Source organism: Schistocerca serialis, chromosome 1 (genome assembly GCF_023864345.2).
Source record: "Schistocerca serialis cubense isolate TAMUIC-IGC-003099 chromosome 1, iqSchSeri2.2, whole genome shotgun sequence".
Taxonomy (NCBI): Eukaryota; Metazoa; Arthropoda; class Insecta; order Orthoptera; family Acrididae; genus Schistocerca; species Schistocerca serialis.
In genome coordinates this window covers 682,096,224-682,116,613 of record NC_064638.1, presented here as the reverse complement: position 1 = coordinate 682,116,613, position 20,390 = coordinate 682,096,224, and the positions used below count along the sequence as shown (strand labels likewise).

The following is a 20,390-nucleotide window of genomic DNA, read 5'->3' as shown; positions in this document are numbered from 1 at the left end:
TCTATATTCCAATTTTCTGTACACGTTCCTGAATTCTCGGAACCGAGGTGATGCAAAACTTCTTTTGATGTGTGTATTTAAATGAAAATTTCGCCATTAGACTGTATATAGATTTTTTATACTACTACACAATTATGATTTCGGCCTTTGCCCATTTTCGATTACGACAGTGTTTGGCTTGATTAGACTTCTACAAAGGAAGATGAGGTGTCTAGGGAGTGATCACGGGCCGAAGCGTCCACCTAATACATCTCTGCCAGCCGGCTGCAGCAAGCACAGCGTCAGCGACTCAACGACTGCACGGTCTAGCTAGCCAAGAAATTTTCAGCCAGCCCGCGGAAGTCCTTCCAGTACACCAGAGGCGAAGAAAGGGTGGCGCGCACAAACGTGGCAGGGGTCTCTCCTGCTGCGGATCTTTCTTTGTAGTCAGCGTCTCACGGAGGGCCAATCGAAGGCAAGTGTACTTCTAACACGGAAATATCTAGGACTTCGCTGACCCCGATCTAGGAACTGTGAAAGTGTTAAGGGGTATAGAAACAAATCCATAGGTCGACAGAGCAAAGCACCAACACAGAGTATGGGCGAGAACACCAAGGTGGTCGTCATCCCGTGTGAGCTGCAGTGTGTATTGTGTCCGTGGCCGACGTGAAGTAACTATCTGGACGGTGTTACGTTTTGTAATTTCGGTGCAAACGTATGAAAGTCACTTGAGGGTAAGTCGGGGCTCTGCACTGGATTTTCCAATCATGCACAATGATATGTTTGCGTTAACTGTCGTAATTGTCTTTCCGTATGAGTCAGAAATCTGATTCATTTGTGGCTTATGGCACTCGGAATTACCGCAGAGTGGAACTGTGGTATGTAGCTGTAACAGCTTTAACTTGATGCTGAAATTTTGACAATATGACACACTTCGTGTTGGTGCTGCGTGGATTGTCCCATTTTACGCTCAGGATTCTAATGGCGTAAGATTCAAACGCGTCGATACTTTATGAGAATTCAACAACTTACGAATGATGTTTTACTCACTTGTATGGCAAGAAGATAGAACACGTGCCACGTGACCGATTGTCACACGACCATCGCCTTGGATTATTTCTTCGAACTGCAATGTGACATCACTGGAGAAGTTCGCAAGCAGCTCCTGGTTTTTGATTCTTGCTATTCCTTGTTTGACTTCTTGTGCGAAACTGGGCTTAACTTTTCATGAAGTGCAGTTGTCGTAAGCGACAGGTATCACGACCGACTTCGTCTGTGATCTGTGCCTTGGCCTACAAAAATGGCAACAAATCAGCACTGGTCCAGTCGGGTACACTTCAGTGAAACATCTGCGGACCTGCACTGGTAGCAACCTACAAACGCTTGACTGCAGAGTATTATGCACTGGCTGTCTTCCACCCGATACGCTTGTGCTATTTGAAACGGTATTTAGTGTTTTGGCGATTGTGACTTATTCATGGCTCACCCCTGTATATGCAGAGGACTTGTAAAAAACAATTAAGAAAGTTGCCACATTGGTTATATATTTTTTTCTTTATGACAGTGACACAGATGAGTTATTTAAATTCTAATTTCATAATTGACCTCACAGCTTTGTTGGTTCCTGTAATAGTTTGATGTTAGCTGATGGTGAATGTTTCGATCGAAACAGGTAGTGAATGAAGTTTCCATTACTAACAGCGTTAAATGAAACTGACTTCAACCACGCTGTAGGCATCTGAGGACCAGTCGGTGTGCTAACTGTGGCAAATATGTATTGGTAAATGGCTGAAGCTTACAGCGACGCCATGACGACTGTCTGCGTACTGCACGTGTGTTGCGCAGGAGGAGACGGCGGAGAACACGACGGTGAGCGAGCTGACGCTGGTGGCCGCCACGGACGACGACGGCAAGGTGGTGACGTGCCGCGCAGAGAACCCCAACGTGACCGGCGCCTACCTCGAGACCAGCTTCACGCTCACCGTCGTCTGTAAGCCGCTCTGCTCTCTCTCCATCTCTCTCCTCGCACTATTAAGTTCTCCTCTCATCCTTAACGCTACGTGACCGTCCTTAATACACACGCCATAATTCGTACTTTTTAACTCCCTTTTGACCCTTTAAACGCTTGGTATACGTTTGAGGGAAGATCATATTATTAACTTTCATTTTTGTTTTCTGAGAATTCTTTGCAAAACACATTTACTTTCTATACATTCACACGTCCGTGTTTCTGTACTTCATCTGTGGATTGGTGCATAAGCTCGTAGCGTTTTACCAAAAGTTTAATAAGCACAACAGATAAACGTAACAGAGATCTTATTCATGTTAATATACTATTCTTCATGTTTACACTGTTTACAACAGTCTGTCGACGCTGGGGTAACTTTTCCTTCCCGCGACTGTGGAACTCACGTGGTTTTGAGGTGAAGAACTCGTCGAGCCATGTTCGGAGGGCAGTTTCGTCTGGAAAGGAAGTTCATGGAGGTTGTTCGATAGAGAACGGGAAACGTGAAAAATGTGGCCCAGTAACAGATGAATAAGGTGTGTGTGGAATAACTTCCCAACGAAACTCCTTTATAGCATTTTTTTGTCACAATGAGAGGACGCCTACTCGTTATCACCGTATGCTTCCAAATTTATGGTATGTGTAGCGCCTGGTGAGACAAGGAAGTGTTCCAAGTGGAAACTCCAGATGGCCAAGAGTTAAGGAAATAAAAGGAATTTTGATACGGATCTATCACCATGTGCACCTTATCAACTGTCCCGGTAAGAGAGTGTTTAGGAAGCGGTAGCTCAGCTTGTTGGGTCAGAGGGTTAGCTGCCCTCTTCAATTAAAAAAAAAACAAAGTGAATGGCTCCATGATGAGTTTGAAGATGCGTCATGGGACGTCCACCCCGAACGAATAGAACGAACAATAACAAATAAAAGGAGATTAAAAAAAGTTTTAAGAGATCGGATTCGCATTGAAAGGGTCGCAGGTTCGACTCCATCCAGCGACAAATATTTTTGTACTCCTTGGCACTGCGTACACTACTGACTTCACAATTAACCGCAAGATCACAAAGGTTATTTTATTAATTTATAGAAGCACAAAAAGTGTAGGCATAAGATGAAATGCGGGATTGCAAACATTTAAAAATGGATTGTAGTTAATGCATACAAGGGAACCTGTTGATGTTGTGCACATAGAAATACAAAATAACCTAGATGATTTTGTGGTTAATTGTGACATCAGTAGTTTACACATTGCCAAGGAGCATTAAACTATCGGCTGCCGAGCAGAGTCAAACCCGCTATCCTTTCGAGTCAATTTTCTTACCTCTGAGCGAAACACCGCTTCCTAAACACACTGTCAATTGATAAGGTGCACATGGTGATAGATCCGTATCAAAATTCCTTTCACTTCCTAAACGCTTGGCCATCTGAAGCTCTCACTTGGGGCACTTTCTTGTCTGACCACGCCCTACATGTACCATGAATTTGTACGAATTCGGCGATGACGAGTAGGCGTCCTCTCCCTGTCAGTGTAGCAGAATGGGGCGGCCATTACCGTTGAGTAGCATCACTTTACACAGGCCTCCTGGTCGTCGTTCTTCGATTGCGCCTGTAAGACATCTCCGTTGTTGACAAAAAATGTCAGCAGTGATGGTTAAACGTCGGGGAAGCGATTCGTTGTACACCACACCGTCGCTGTTCTGTCAGATGCATAACATTACGTTTCTTGAATGCGCACAGTTCTTTGCACGGGGTGTTGCTACTTAGTTCGTGCTCAACCGTTGCTTCCTTTTCCTTACTTTATCATAAAGACACCAATTTTCGTCACCAGTAACGATACAGGATAGGAATGGTCAGCGTTGTTCATTTGCCAATTGATGGCGAGCAAGCAGAGTTGCACATATTGCACACCCCCTGACTTTTGCGGTTTTGACTTAGATCATGAGGTATGCAATCACCCGATTTCCGATCCTTCTCCATTGCATGCAAATGTCACACCATGGTGGAATAATCACACTTCATTACATTTGGCAGTGTCCGAGTGCAGCAACTTGGGCCATCGTGGATTAATGCGTCTAAATCATCTTCACAAACCCCGAATGTATTACTGAAATGCAGACTCACAAATGACAACACAATCTTCCTTAGAACGAGAAAACCATTCTCTTGCCTTGCTCTCTCCAGTGGCGTTACCCCCACACACGACGCAAATGTTTGTGGCTACCTCCGCTGCTGTAACCCCTCTACTGAACGCAAACAGAAGAACATGTCGCAAACAGAAGAACATGTCACATGTGTGAGCAATGGCATCTCGTATACGTTACACACTTTGATTGCGTACCGAGGAGCAATTAAGATTCCGCAAATAGCAGGTGTGAGAAAGCAGAACACAAGCGAATTTACGCCTTTAAAAGAGAAATTTCGTACTCATTATGTCATACATCTCCAAGTTAACGATAAAAATCGCCCATATTTCTCAGTACACGGCACCCGAAATACGGCACATAAACTGTATTCAAAGCGAATGAGGAAAACTAGTGAGTGTTTCAAATCAGCAAACGACAGACAAGACATATTCATATCTACAGAGGTTTTTCGAATACGTTGCACTTGCGACAAAATGAATGTCGAATAACGGGACGATACGATAACACGAGAATCAAGAAACGTAAACGAAACTGCAAGCTGGGACAGACGAATCAATTGGTGGTAGGTGAGCACTCATCGATTGAATGGAACTTTGTAAAGAACTGAAGCTCTATCTGTGGAAAGAAATTAAAATTCCAGTCTGTTCAGGGAAGCAGTCGACATCTTCATGCACGCTAACAACAAGAAAAAGAAAGTCCCTTGCTAAGCGGATGTTCGATTACTGCGACCAAGAAAATTCTTAGGACAAGACCACAGTTATTATACAAAGCCTGCGACCGCGAAACATGTTTCAATCAACCATTAGCTATGGAGAATAACTCTGTGTGAATGTTAGCCACTTGTGCTGCCTACACGTTAGATTATTATCAAGAAATCCGCCGTCGGCCATAGAGCACGAAACGGATTTGACGTCTTTCGTCAACTGAAAAAACAGCACAACAGTTGCTTAATCCACAGTCTTTTACGTGTACACTCTTGGTTCCAGAACAATGAAAGTTTCATCATTTGATATAAACCGTTATAATAAAACTATTCTATAACACGTCAGTGGGAGGGGCTCCTCAAGTCTAAAATATCAGATAGGGAACTATGCGGCTAAAATTTCTAAATTAAAATAAATTAAAAGACAGCACGGGACGTGACTTTCAAATGAAATCACTTAATCATCTGAAGACATCCTCACCTCAGTGTTGTCGTGAAATCATATGTTCCGTGTCAAAATAGTAAAAGGGACCTAAGAAATGCAAAAAGGAAACGGATATAACAACAAGACACCAAAAGTAACTAAAATAATGAAACATGTGAAATCTTATACAAATGGAGGAATGGGAAGAAATCACATATTGCGTGGAATTACTTACATAGATTCCATAACAAGCGTTCTTCCATGCTGCATAATCGGGAATGCGAACGGGAAAACTATGTAACAGTAAATACTAGATGCGAGTACTAAGTACACGACCGAAACTCAGTCGTGGAAGGAACCAGACGTGAGATTGGTGAACTAATTAAACTGGAAAAGCGGGAGGTAACAGCAGAAAGGAGACGGAACCATCACAAAATTAAGAGGGACAATGACATGTACATTTAAAAAGCAAGTAAAAATATTACGTTACATGTACGCCTTAATCTGCCTAGATAATGTCATAAATAGGTGAAATATTTTTGTTGTTCCGGTTTGTGGATGCATTAATTGTTTCGAGAGCATAGAGATGAAGGCTTCCTATGATATCAGTTACTTCCAGAACATTCAGTATCCGATCTTTCTCTGCAATGTTCAAGAGAGGGAAGTTACAGCTAACCTGTTGCAGCTGATGCTGGTTGTCAGTCAAATCCACCGTCAGAGATGACCTGGAACTGGCGAAGTCTTTATTTTCTCTAAATCTCGTACAAAAATTCGTGCCTTTCTGACTAATTTAACTGCTCTAACACAACTTGCTTTTATCACACTCATTTCGATACACTCTGAGGTAGGAGAAAGTATCCTTTTTATGACTTCACAGTTCCTTAGCATACTGCCCAAATTTTTTGGTATGAAAAATGCTGGAACTATGTTGGCTGACATCAGTTCCTGCCGAATCCTCTCTGGTACGAATTCATGACTGGGCATTTTATAAAACTTGTGCTTTTTCTTTTTCTCTGCTGGCTTCAGAGTGATTAAACTTGCTCTCTCTTCCATGTTCCTCTGATGTGAGGGGAAAATTATTTAAGGGGAGCCGGGGGTGATCAAATCCAAAAAAATTACGATTTTTTTTTTTTTTGCTACCGAAAATTAATTGGAACATTCCTTTTTAATGTAAACTTTTAATTATTGTTCTACTCGCCCTAGAAGTGGAGTTATTACCATTTTCCCCCACGCCTGCAGAGGAAATGGGCGGCCGCTGAATGCATCTAACACACTCTCGTGACTTCCTGGCGAACTGCTTGGGATTTTCTCGGCCTGTTACGCATACAGCGCCTTATGTTACGCATACAGCGAGTGTGCAAGGGTTGGCTACATTGTTTTCTGTGACAAATGAAGCGCTAAGAGCGCGGAATATCGTCTCTTTGTTGTTTACCCTTTCGAATTAGTTCAGTATTGCGCCTGTTGTTGGTAATATTGTACTTCTTGTGTAAAGCGTTGTTCTGGTTACGATGCCACGTTTTAGTAACCGTGTGTATAAGAAGAGGAAGAACGTAGGGAAAAGAAAATTAACACTAATACGAAGTTGCGATACTACAATTACTGAAACAGTGCGTTCTTCTGCTAAGAAACATATGGCTGGCCATAGCCTTGTGACATCTTCTAGCAAGAAGCTAACTGGTGGAAGTGACAGATTCCGTGAATATGTTAGTGACAGTGATGATATTAACGAAGTACTGAATATTGGATTATTATCTTCTGTGCTGAAAGAAAGTGTTCTGTGTAAAATGTGTTCAAGTGTAGGAGTGGGACTAGAGTTAACAAAGCACTTTGGTTTAGCTTGCGAGATGAAGATAATCTGTGCATGTTGCAAGTATCCAGTAACTTTCTACAATTCACATGCCAGTCTCTTTGGTGAAAATGGACGATCTAGAGTGTTTGACGTGAATGTTCGACTTGTGTATGGTCTTCGATCCGTTGGGAAAGGGTCTGCTGCTGGTAAACTGTTTTGTGGTATTATGAACTTGCCATCGCCTCCAAGCAAACTTGGGTACTACTGTCATCTGGTAGGATCCTCTGTTGAAGATGTGGCTTTCTAAAACCATGAAGGAAGCAGTGGAGGAATCTGTAGAAATGAACGGTGGTTCTAGGGATTTGGTAGTGGCATTAGATGGTTCCTGGCAATAGAGGGGTCATAAATCCCTGAATGGGGTTGTAACTGCTACTTGTGGTGATAGTGCAAAAGTGATAGATGTTGCAATATTATCAAAACATTGTAGGTGCAAAAATAAAATCAAAGGAGAGCACAGTGGAACTTGTGAGGCAAATTTTAGTGGATCAAGTGGAGCAATGGAAGTGGGGGGAGTGAAACAAATTTTTGAACGTTCAGTTCCCAGGTACAACGTTAGGTACAAATACTACCTTGGCGATGGTGACGCCAGAGGTTTCAAGACTATAGAGGAACTGAAACCATATGGAAATGAATTTGTAGTTGAAAAGTTGGAATGCATTGGGCATGTGCAAAAGCGTATGGGTGCACGGCTTCGAAGGCTCAAACAAACTTTGGGTTCAAGTAAGCTCAGTGATGGAAAGACAATAGGAGGGAGAGGCAGGCTTACTGATGAGGTGATATTGAACGTCTACGGAGATACTATAGGTATGCTATAAGGCAAAATACTAGTAATGTTAGTGACATGGGAAAAGCAGTGTGGGCATTGTTCCTTCATACTGCCTCTTCCAATGAATACCCTCAACACAGCCTGTGACCAAAAGATTCCTGGTGCAAATGTAATGCAAAAAAGGACTACGAGCACAAACATGGTTTGCCAGCAGCTGTGATAAATGCAATAAAACCAATTTTTCATGACTTAGCACAGCCAGAATTGTTACACAAATGTCTACACGGAAAGACGCAGAATCCTAATGAGAGCGTAAACAATTTGATTTGGAAAGTGATTCCTAAAAGGGTGTTGTAAGCATAAAAACACTGCACTTTGGCATTTATGATGCAATAGCAACCTACAACCAAGGGAACAGTGTGAAGTGTAAAGTTCTGAAGGCATTAGGATTTACAGCTGGGGTGAACACTGTACGAGCACTAAGAAACATTGACAGAGAAAGGATAAGAGGAGCAGAAAGAAGAGAATGGCATATGAAGTATGATGGATTAACAGGCCAGAAAAGAAGACAGAAGAGGAAGCTTTTGGAGGATGAAGAAGACCTGATAATCCATCCTATAGTGCAGGAATGTATTGAGAAACTTTGATAGCCATTTCCCGTAAATTAGAATTTTTCGAATATAAGGAACATTTTCTCAAAATCCACTCAAGCTAGAGAGATGAAATTTTTGTACAGCACTCCCAGTGGTCAAACTTACATTGTAACACAGCCATTTGGCAATGTGTTCAGTAGTTTCATTTCAGTTTAATTATAAAGCAATTATTTGTAAAAAAATTGGGTCATTAATAAAAAAAAATAATTGGAAGGAAACTAGAAAAGATACTCCAAAATCCCTCTGTCATAACTGCAATACTAAACCACTCTATATGTAAAAAAAAATCAAATTTTTCTGTTTGGTAGTTTATTCATAAATGTTCCTCAAACTTAGTGATTTTAACATGGGCAGCATAGGCACCTCCGGCTCCCCTTAATCTGAATGGGATGGACCAGAAAGCAGCAGTTTTATGTTTAAACGCGTGGTTCAATGGTACATTCATAACTATGTCAGTGCTAGACTCTTTTGTATAGATGTCAAACTCGACCTTGCCGACATTTAAGGTGATCCCTAAGTCTAAATACGCCAAAGTTCCGTGAATCTGATGCTGAACAGAAAAAGAAATCTTTCCATGGAATATATTAAATTTTTATGTAAATTGTCACACTCTTCCTTGCTCTGTATTGAACAAAAATGACATAACGTAACTTTGCCAACATACCTTAGCGGCCTCCTCCAGATACTTCTTAAAAAAACTCGTACTCGAAGATACTCGAAGCTACAGTGCAAGCCGTGGCGGGGGGGGGGGGGGGGGGGGGGGAGACCCATGGCCAGACCCTGTTGCTGCCTGGACACTTCGTCACCAAATTTAAAACAATTAAAACGCAAGACCAAAGTTAAAATATTAACAACCTTCTTGATTTCGTCCAATGGACTGCTGCTAAATCTGATGAGGTTTTCAAGAACGATGCCACATATTTCGTCTGTAACTATATTAGTACACGTATGACTGACACCAAAGGTAGCCATATTGGTACCTACTGCGATGTTGGTATTTTTAACAACTGTAATTAGATCTTACCTGTTTTTTATCACTATAGACTCCCTGAAGTAAAAATGTTCTTTAAGAAAACCTGCATCAAATTTCTCAAGTATGTAACCTCACCACTCGGTGTGTTGCGTGCGTTGACAGTCTGTCTCGTCGTAGATTAAGCAACAATAAATTCTTCAAAGAGGATCCTTTCTCCTATCCTAGAGTCTATCGTAGCGAGTGTGATAAAAGCCAGTTCTATAATAGCAAATACATTGGTCAGATAGGCAGGAATTTTTATACGAGATTTAAAGAACGTAAACACTTGGCCGATTCCAGATGTATTTCTGCAGCAGGTTAGCGATAATTTAACTTCCTTAACACTGCAGAAGAGGTCGAATACTCAGTGTTCTGGAATAAACTGAAATCCTAGGAAGTCTTCATTCCCATCATCTCGATACAATTAATGAACTCAATGAACTCACAGACCTGTATCACAAAAGTGTTCCCCTTAATTATGACATTATCCAGGCAGATTTTCAGTTCAGACAGTTCACCAGTCTCATGTCTGGTTCATACTATGCCTGCGTTTCGGTCATGTCCGGCTTAGTCTCTCACGGCTAGTGTTTGCTGTCACATAGTTTTCCCGTTTGTATTCTGGGTTGAGCAGCACGGGATACTCTTGTTATAGAGTCTATGTAAGTAATTCCACGCAATATGTGATTTCCTCCCCTCCCTTCATTTGTATAACATTTTACATGTTTCATTATGTTGGTATCTTTTGGTGTCCGGTTGTTATATCTGTTTCTCTTTCGGTCCCTTTTATCATTTTGACAGGGAACGATCGGTTCCATGACAACTTCAGATGATTAAGTGATTTTATTTCGAAGTGAGGCCCCGTTCTCTCTTTTAATTTATTTTAGTTTAGAAATTTTAATCGCATAGTTCCTTGTCTGATGTTACAGTCTTGAAGATGCCCTCCCATTCGCATGTAACAGAACAGTTTTATTATTACGGCTTCTGCCCGATGATGGAACTTCAGTGTGCCGAAAGATTGTGTATTAAGCAACTGTTGTGCAGTTTCATCATTTTATGACATGGATTTATACAGCTGCGGCTGCCCCATAAGAAGAACTCTTTGTGAATAATTTCAGATAGCAGTACATAAAATTCGGTTTTATTTATTTTCACTTGGTCTCCTGAGTTTTGTTCAACATTGCAGTCTCTGAGATACATAGATAAAATTGTGGCGTTAACAAATAATAACTAATGTGAAAGCAAGATATATAAGCTACTGATTTAATGTAGATTTGGTTTCGCATTTGTTGCTGTTTGAACTGCAGCTTTGAGACAGTACATAAAACAGATTAATATAATAGCAGAGAAGGATGTGATCATGCGATTGTGGAAAGAGGTAGAACCAATTCTAAAATTTATTTTTGCAACGTATTTGTTCTACAGGAAAGTCACCTCGCAGTTATAAATATTGGTATATGCCATTACTTAATACCACATGCTAAGTTTCATAAACAAAGAAACACATTTTTATCATGTTTTGTCAACCAGCTATGTAAAATTGAGTTAATATTACGTAGTTAGGAAGTTACAGTATGCATTTCACTTGGAAATAAAGTATTTAATCGGCAGATATCCAACATAAAATATCAGTAATTTGTATTGCTTTTCGATTATGGATTATTTTGCTAATATGGAGACGAAAAGCAACTACACTTAAATTTGACAAGTTGTCTTAAAATCTAACCCTGAAGACTGTATGCTGACATGGAATATAATCCTTAAAGTTATATCAGCAGTTAGTGAAAGGAATTTTGTACATCTGTGTTACAACATTGAAGCCGCTTACTTTACCATTTTACACTATTTTATGATCATTTCCGACGTGATAAGTATGCTCAAGCGTATTGCTCTGTCTGCTTGATCTTTTGTACATCTCAGTAAAGTCTGAAATCTCCACCCCACAGATCCACCTATAGTGTCGCTCCTCCTGGGATCCACACTGAACGCGGACGACATCAAGGAGGGCGACGACGTCTACTTTGAGTGCCAAGTCAGGGCCAACCCACCCTGGCGTAGGCTCTCCTGGCTGCACAACGTAAGTACAGAAAACTAGAAACCTATTCCGTGTTGTTTAAGTTTGAACGGCACTTAGTATTACGCAAATTCTATGCGCGATAGGAAAATGTAGATTCTCTAAGGTCTCCTTTCATGTAAGTGGAGCACCAAGGATATCTTTGCTTTTGATACTGTCTGAAAGGACAGATGTTCGTCCTATCCGTATCATAGCGGCAAGATAATGTTCGTAATAAATTAAATCATCCAGAAGGACCTGCATACAACTACTCTTGAATAGATATAATTAGTCACTTTTGCAGAAAAAGCCCAGCATGGCTAGGCTGTCCCACGATCTCTTTCCGTATGTGTTATTATGACCCGTATGTCACAACACGACGATTCTCGAACCACAGTAGCTAACGCGCACTTCGTGGCACATTCCCTACAAATTCCTTTACGTTTCACTGAAAACTAGGTGGCGAAATTACAAAGGGTACTGCTATCTTCAGTACAGAAAGCTGGCTTAAGCCAGAGATAAATTCTGCCGAAATTTTTACAAAGGTACAGACGGTGTTTAGAAAGGATAGATTGCATGCAATCGGTGGTGGAGTGTTCGTCGCTGTTAGTAGTAGTTTATCCTATAGTGAAGTAGAAGTGGATAGTTCATGTGAATTATTATGGGTGGAGGTTACACTCAACAACCGAGCTATGTTAATAATTGGCTCCTTTTACCGACCTCCCGACTCAGCAGCATTAGTGGCAGAACAACTGAGAGAAAATTTGGAATACATTTCACATAAATTTTCTCAGCATGTTATAGTCTTAGGTGGAGATTTCAATTTACCAGATATAGACTGGGACACTCAGATGTTTAGGACGGGTGGTAGGGACAGAGCATCGAGTGACATTATACTGAGTGCACTATCCGAAAATTACCTCGAGCAATTAAACAGAGAACCGACTCGTGGAGATAACATCTTGGACCTACTGATAACAAACAGACCCGAACTTTTCGACTCTTTAAGTGCAGAACAGGGAATCAGTGATCATAAGGCCGTTGCAGCACCCCTGAATATGGAAGTTAATAGGAACATAAAAAAAGGGAGGAAGGTTTGTCTGTTTAGCAAGAGTAATAGAAGGCAGATTTCAGACTACCTAACAGATCAAAACGAAAATTTCTGTTCCGACACTGACAATGTTGAGTGTTTATGGAAAAAGTTCAAGGCAATCGTAAAATGCGTTTTAGACAGGTACGTGCCGAGTAAAACTGTGAGGGACGGCAAAAACCCACCGTGGTACAACAACAAAGTTAGGAAACTACTGCGAAAGCAAAGAGAGCTTCACTGCAAAGAGAGCTTCACTCGAAGTTTAAACGCAGCCAAAACCTCTCAGACAAACTGAAGCTAAACGATGTCAAAGTTAGCGTAAGGAGGGCTATGCGTGAAGCGTTCAGTGAATTCGAAAGTAAAATTCTATGTACCGACTTGACAGAAAATCCTAGGAAGTTCTGGTCTTACGTTAAATCAGTAAGTGGCTCGAAACAGCATATCCAGACACTCCGGGATGATGATGGCATTGAAACAGAGGATGACACGCGTAAAGCTGAAATACTAAACACCTTTTTCCAAAGCTGTTTCACAGAGGAAGACCGCACTGCAGTTCCTTCTCTAAATCCTCGCACAAACGAAAAAATGGCTGACATCGAAATAAGTGTCCAAGGAATAGAAAAGCAACTGGAATCACTCAATAGAGGAAAGTCCACTGGACCTGACGGGATACCAATTCGATTCTACACAGAGTACGTGAAAGAACTTGCCCCCCTTCTAACAGCCGTGTACCGCAAGTCTCTAGAGGAACGGAGGGTTCCAAATGATTGGAAAAGAGCACAGGTAGTCCCAGTCTTCAAGAAGGGTCGTCGAGCAGATGCGCAAAACTATAGACCTATATCTCTGACGTCGATCTGTTGTAGAATTTTAGAACATGTTTTTTGCTCGAGTATCATGTCGTTTTTGGAAACCCAGAATCTACTATGTAGGAATCAACATGGATTCCGGAAACAGCGATCGTGTGAGACCCAACTCGCTTTATTTGTTCATGAGACCCAGAAAATATTAGATACAGGCTCCCAGGTAGATGCTATTTTTCTTGACTTCCGGAAGGCGTTCGATACAGTTCCGCACTGTCGCCTGATAAACAAAGTAAGAGCCTACGGAATATCAGACCAGCTGTGTGGCTGGATTGAAGAGTTTTTAGCAAACAGAGCACAGCATGTTGTTATCAATGGAGAGACGTCTACAGACGTAACCTCTGGCGTGCCACTGGGGAGTGTTATGGGACCATTGTTTTTCACAAGATATATAAATGACCTAGTAGATAGTGTCGGAAGTTCCATGCGGCTTTTCGCGCATGATGCGGTAGTATACAGAGAAGTTGCAGCATTAGAAAATTGTAGCGAAATGCAGGAAGATCTGCAGCGGATGGGCACTTGGTGCAGGGAGTGGCAACTGTCCCTTAACATAGACAAATGTAATGTATTGCGAATACATAGGAAGAAGGATCCTTTATTGTATGATTATATGATAGCGGAACAAACACTGGTAGCAGTTACTTCTTTAAAATATTTGGGAGTATGCGTGCGTAACGATTTGAAGTGGAATGATCATATAAAATTAATTGTTGGTAAGGCGGGTACCAGGTTGAGATTCATTGGGAGAGTGCTTAGAAAATGTAGTCCATCAACAAAGGAGGTGGCTTACAAAACACTCGTTCGACCTATACTTGAGTATTGCTCATCAGTGTGGGATCCGTACCAGATCGGTTTGACGGAGGAGAAAATCCAAAGAAGAGCGGCGCGTTTCGTCACAGGGTTATTTGGTAACCGTGATAGCGTTACGGAGATGTTAGATAGGCTCAGGTGGCAGACTCTGCAAGAGAGGCGCTCTGCATCGCGGTGTAGCTTGCTCGCCAGGTTTCAAGAGGGTGCGTTTCTGGATGAGGTATCGAATATATTGCTTCCCCCTACTTATACCTCCCTAGGAGATCACGAATGTAAAATTAGAGAGATTAGAGCGCGCACGGAGGCTTTCAGACAGTCGTTCTTCCCGCGAACCATACGCGACTGGAACGGGAAAGGGAGGTAATGACAGTGGCACGTAAAGTGCCCTCCGCCACACACCGTTGGGTGGCTTGCGGAGTATAAATGTAGATGTAGATGTAGAATCTGGTTGTGAAGTTTATGACATACTAAGTTATAAGTGGCTAGGAGCGCCACTACGTGATTTTTTTTCTGTTAGATTCTTCAAGGAACTTACTTCAAAATCACCACAAATTAGAAATCCCTTTCATCTATGTGAAAGATAGGAAAATAATTCATCGAAATTTTCATTAGAATTTCCGAACAACCTAGCGGACACCTGTGGACTCGTACAATCACAATCGTTTTTCTCAGTGTTACCTCACAAGCACATGGTTCTATATTTCGATCTACATAGAATTTTGTTATTTCTGGTTTTATACTTATCTTTGTTTTTATGAATCTGATAACACCTGCTTTACCCATATTGGATATGTGTGAATACATCGCAAACCTAAAACCACTTAAATTAAGATGTTCTGTACCTGCGTTATTGTTTTTTGGAAAACAAAAGTGAAATCAATTTTTTCCCACCTACTAAGCTCTTGCAAACAAAGTAACAAGTCAGCTACTTTACTTTTGACCCTCTAACTCTCGTATTCTTGTGAAGCAAGTTGATTTCACTTTTCACTCTATTATGTGACCTACTACGTTTACCGATTTCATTTCCTTTAATACTATTTGTCTGATTTCAGAATTTGACCTTAAGTCGATGTCTCAATCGATCGCAATAACCACAGGCATTTGTCTAAGTCCACTGGTGCCCCCCTCTCTATTAGTAGAAGCGTTCTTTGTAGTGTGATAGGAAATGCCATCGTAAAACCTTGACTCAGTCTGCAAAGATCTGTTTTAAAACGTGAAAGTAACTGCCAGTATGCCTCTTAGTCCTCAAAGCTCGCATTATCAGTATCTGGGTAAGGCAAACTAAGAAGAATGATAAGACATGTGGAAGCCGTGCCATCTGCAGAAGTGACATCCTTCTGACAGTGATTCATGTGTGGTACGAAACTTCAGGATGACAGCTCTACACAGTGAATACGTTATACACAGAACGAAATCTGATCACAACATGCAATGACCGCCTCATTGCCCTCGTGAGAGTAACGGACAATGCTGCTTCGTCCACAGTGTTGCAAGACTGACACTGGGGTGGACCTGACTGCGTTTACGGTTCGACTCCGTATGTTGCGTGCTAGACGGGTGACTCACAGATGACAGTATTAACTTCCATTCTCCAGAAACCAAAAATACTTCAGCTGGGAGAGGGCATGTGAATGCTTTCGACGGACGTACTGTGCCAAAACATGAGGCAACAGTGAGAGTGCAAAATGAACCTGTCCAGCTGTTATAGCAAACATGTCGACACCACGCAAGACGATATTGTGGTTAAGGCACTGGACCAACATTCGGAAGTCTGGGTTCAAATACCCGTTTGAACATCCAGATTTAGATTTTCCGCACTTTGCCTAAATTGCTTGACACGATTGCCAGGTTGGTCCATTTATTCGCGCGATCTGTTTGTGGTCCTTGCCTAATGTATCATAGTGAAGGAGCGTTAAACACTAATAATGCTTTCTGCCCTAATATAGTTTAGTTCATTATATACCAACGGTAGGTGTGACAGTTTACGATACCACTGCTATCTCCACTGATAGCACTGAACAGCCACCAACACGACAATGAGGATTTCGAGGTAGAGGTATTGAACGTCCTTCAGGACATGGCAGCCATTTCAGATGCACAATACCCGACAATATGTGAGAGTAACGTTGGAGTACAGGTATCAGTGCTATCTTCTTCGCGGAGCAACTCTGCAACTGCATACCAATGTAATGTGTGCATACAGGTACTGAATACATAATGAAATAAAGTAAGTGCACTTGAAACTTTAATTATACGTTATGTGACTCGCAAAACATAGTGATTAAAGAAATTAGAGATGAGCAGCCACGTGCCCTGTATTCCCCGTATTAATTGATGTATTAGTAGTTTCCCTCTACACACGAGAACATCGTCAGATATTCATTGTTCTCATGATAACACATTAAAGATTCAAAGATCTGCTCTGCACCATAATCAACGCAAAAACTGCTTGACGATGGAGTTGAGTCCATCTTTCAACCTTTAGCGTGTTGCTGTCAGGAGTCACTCGTCTATATAGTGAAACTGGCAATAAAGCAAATTAATACGCGACATGTGGTGGTTTGTGTCTACGTCAGTTCCTGACACTCGCATGCGGTGCCTGCGTCTGTTACATTATAGAATTTGTTACTTTGCGCAGAACAGCTGTAACATTAAAATACAGTCGGCACACTGTTGACAAATATGAAACTGCACGAACCTGATTGAAACTTTCTTTTGGCATACATAAGGCTACGAAAAGCGGACATTTGCTGTATTTCTTGATCCTAGTAGCTTTATCAAAAGAAGCTAACATTAAAAAAAAAGTCATCCACCCAAGTCCGCGGCCATCTAATCCCTTCTCCTGGATCCCTGAGTAGAGAGTCACTGGAACTCACATGTGGTTGTAGTGTGTCAGCATACACTTCCAACCTTACACCTACTTGTAAACATAGCCCAGGAGGGTGAAATTTGCTCTGTGCGATCAGAAGACTCCCCTCTTATCCGATACAATTTCGTACTTCCTCCATTTCACCGTTAACATTTACCAAGTCGTTCTACGTCTCTTTTTAACCGCTACTGAACGTAGTAAAACACGCACCATTAAAGAGAATGTCCTTGCTGATATACCATGTGGTTATTTGCATCAACTGCACACTCGTACAGTTAATTCTGTGCGCACTAGTATTTGTAGGAAACTACATTTCCATAACTTGAAGCAAGTTAGATATGTAGGCAATGTGTAGACTGAAGCGACTGATACTTCATAAACATTAACTTCTTTATAAACTTCTACATCATTTAGGAGACATAATACTGTCATGCGACATATTATGTACGTGATTAGTATCGCAAAACTACATTACATTTGCCACGTGTGAGTCACTGCTTGCTACAATCAAGTCTCTGAATGTCGGGTAAGAAGATTTCATATATTTATCTTATGTATATAGTTGAGACTATGTAGAATCCAAGTTTCCGACCTTCACAATCCTCACGACAACTTTTTGTGGCAAGAAACTTACATAATTTTGGCACTCTTCTCGGACATTCACCTATTACTTGGAAACTATGCATACTACTGAAAATGTTACCATTACCAGAACGAAAGAGCATTAAATTTTGTGTCCAATGATCAACTTAAATGTCAGAATCAGTGCAGCCGTTTGGCTGCAATCAGTTCGGTCATTTTTACCAACTTGGCTAAAAAGTCGACTCCAAAGCCTATAATTAAGAAACGGCTACTCCAAATGAAAAGTGTCAAGTAACCAAAGTCGTAGAGTATGAAATTTCATGTTACAAAAGCATCTGGTTCTTCAATTTTAGGCATTATTAAGCATTCGCAAAATTGAAAGACCAGCTAATTCCATTTTTTTAAAGTCGAAGTTATTCAACGAAATGAAATTTCCAATAGGGAGACATAAACCTGTACCACCTTCCGGTGTAGAGGTATCTATTAATCTACTTCGATTGAAATGTCGTAAACAACCGAGGCTGCAATTCCCTCCGTTCCCTTGTTACTGTTTACATTGTTAGCCACGCCCGGTCTTCCTAGTTGTGCACGGTAGGCGTTCAATACTCCTTGTGTCCTGAACAAATCTCCTTTCCTCGTTTGAGTTTACTTTCGCTGTGCGGTCAGTACGTTTAAAATGAGTGCTTCAGATCGTACGGAGGTGTCTTTTGTATACGATGGCAATTTGGCAGATGGTGATGTGGTTAAAGTGATAGAAAGGACCGGAAACGCTCTGTAATCCAGCAAATTGCACCACATCGTAGTAGACTTCCCTAAGCAAAGCGAAATATTGTTAATAAAGTGATAAAACTTGAATTAAGAGTATCTGAAAGGCGAGGTGATGACTGAGCTCGAGAAGTAATGAAACATATCGTGATGAGGACCTATGTCATAAGCTTTTCAATATCATAGGTTTTGTCACAGATTTTTTTTCCAACCAGTCAGTGGTGAAGAAAAACAAGTAGGTCCTAGAACCACACAGATAGATGAAGCAATGGAAATTGTTTCTTCCTGCCTTGAAAAATCAGAAGAGTGGCAGTTTGCTTCGCAGGAGTTAAAGGACAAAATCACGGATGGCTGGGAGGCAGCTGTAAGTGTTGGTGGCGGGGGGTGGGGGGGTGGGGGGGGGGATGGAGGAGGAATTTCCTCGTTCCAATTCCTCCAAGGCGGCCCCATGTCCACTCAGTCTGCTGTCAAATGAGTTATGGCGATCATTCCCAGGGGTAAAAGACGTTAGGGGTGCTAGGCTCGCCATCCTTCCCCTCCCAGTGCTGCAGGTGAGGAAAGGATGTACTCTAAATATACAGTAGCCCGTTCACGCGTTTGCGCCACTGAGTTGTGATTGTATGCTGTAAAGCTCTTAATTATTACAACATGCATCTGCCCACTGAAGCTGTGACAAGAATTTCCAGTGTTGTGTGTATCGTGAGACCAAATACATCGCTAACTAAATATGTCATTCTATTAAAACAACGTCGTGTGCTATATTGTTCAGATACTTATAATGAAGTGTACGACTAAGACGACACCGAAAATTAAATAGGTAAGTTTCGTTCCAGTGGTAACTTCCGTACCATAGACCCGTACGTATATCATCTTGTCCACCGTTTCTCCACTATAGACGTGTTCTTGATAACGTTTTCGTTATTTTCTGTGCCCACTCAGCTTTAAAGTGCAAGTAAGTTAGTCGTCCCTGTTTCCGGCAAGCCCACAATCACCCACAGCGTCTAGCAAACTTACGGCTAAACTTGCTCAGAGAAATACGGGCTTAAAAGAAGGACAGTATGTTCACTATAAAAGCTCCTTGACATAGTGGTTAATACTAGGAGTGGGGGCGGCGTGCGAGTAAAAGTATCATAGTTGGTGTTTACCAGCAACGCGTCTCATGCCGTAATGCCGTTATTGTATTAAAGTGACATTCGTATGCAGATCTCTATGATGGATTGAAATGCCACTTGTCCGAAAATACTTCTCTTGCCAATGAGGGTCCACGTATCCATTGCGATCGAAGGCATTTGCGAATTTTGGACGAGGAAAGTAGATACAATTGCAAACGTGCCACGTATATTGATCGTTCCAGATGTCTTCAAAATTTCGAAGCAGAATAGCCCACACTCATCCACTGAACCAACTCCAATGCGGGCGAATACTGTTACTGGTTTCCACAGCGCACGCAGTACTATCATCATATTGCAAACTGATCAAAGAAAACTTATACCACGTTCACTACTTGCGTAGTCCGTGTGTGTGTGTGTGTGTGTGTGTGTGTGTGTGTGTGTGTGTGTGTGTGTGTGTGTGTCTGTGTGTGTGTGTGTATGTGTGTGTGTGTGTGTGTGTGTGTGTGTGTGTGTGAGAGAGAGAGAGAGAGAGAGAGAGAGAGAGAGAGAGAGACTGATTCTTCTTCGAACCAACTACGTTGGAGTTATTGTGTGCCGTGAGATCTACGAGACTCACTTTGCTTTTGCTCTCATGTATGCTAGTCGTTGATGTAGTTCCTCTGTCTTTGCTGTCTGTTACACTGATATCTGAGGTCATCTCTGAGTGGACACCCCTGAACCTGC

At 41.6% G+C, this 20,390-nt stretch overlaps 1 protein-coding gene across 1 annotated transcript in view; it reads left to right on the top strand.

Moving 5' to 3' along the window:
- The window catches only part of LOC126424527 (nephrin-like), a 192,373-nt gene that overhangs the window by 110,366 nt on the left and 61,617 nt on the right, over positions 1–20,390 (top strand). Inside the window, exons 4-5 of the mRNA XM_050087297.1 lie at positions 1,825–1,969; positions 11,473–11,603. Of these exons, the coding sequence (XP_049943254.1) occupies positions 1,825–1,969; positions 11,473–11,603 (276 nt within the window). The remainder of the gene's footprint in view (positions 1–1,824; positions 1,970–11,472; positions 11,604–20,390) is intronic.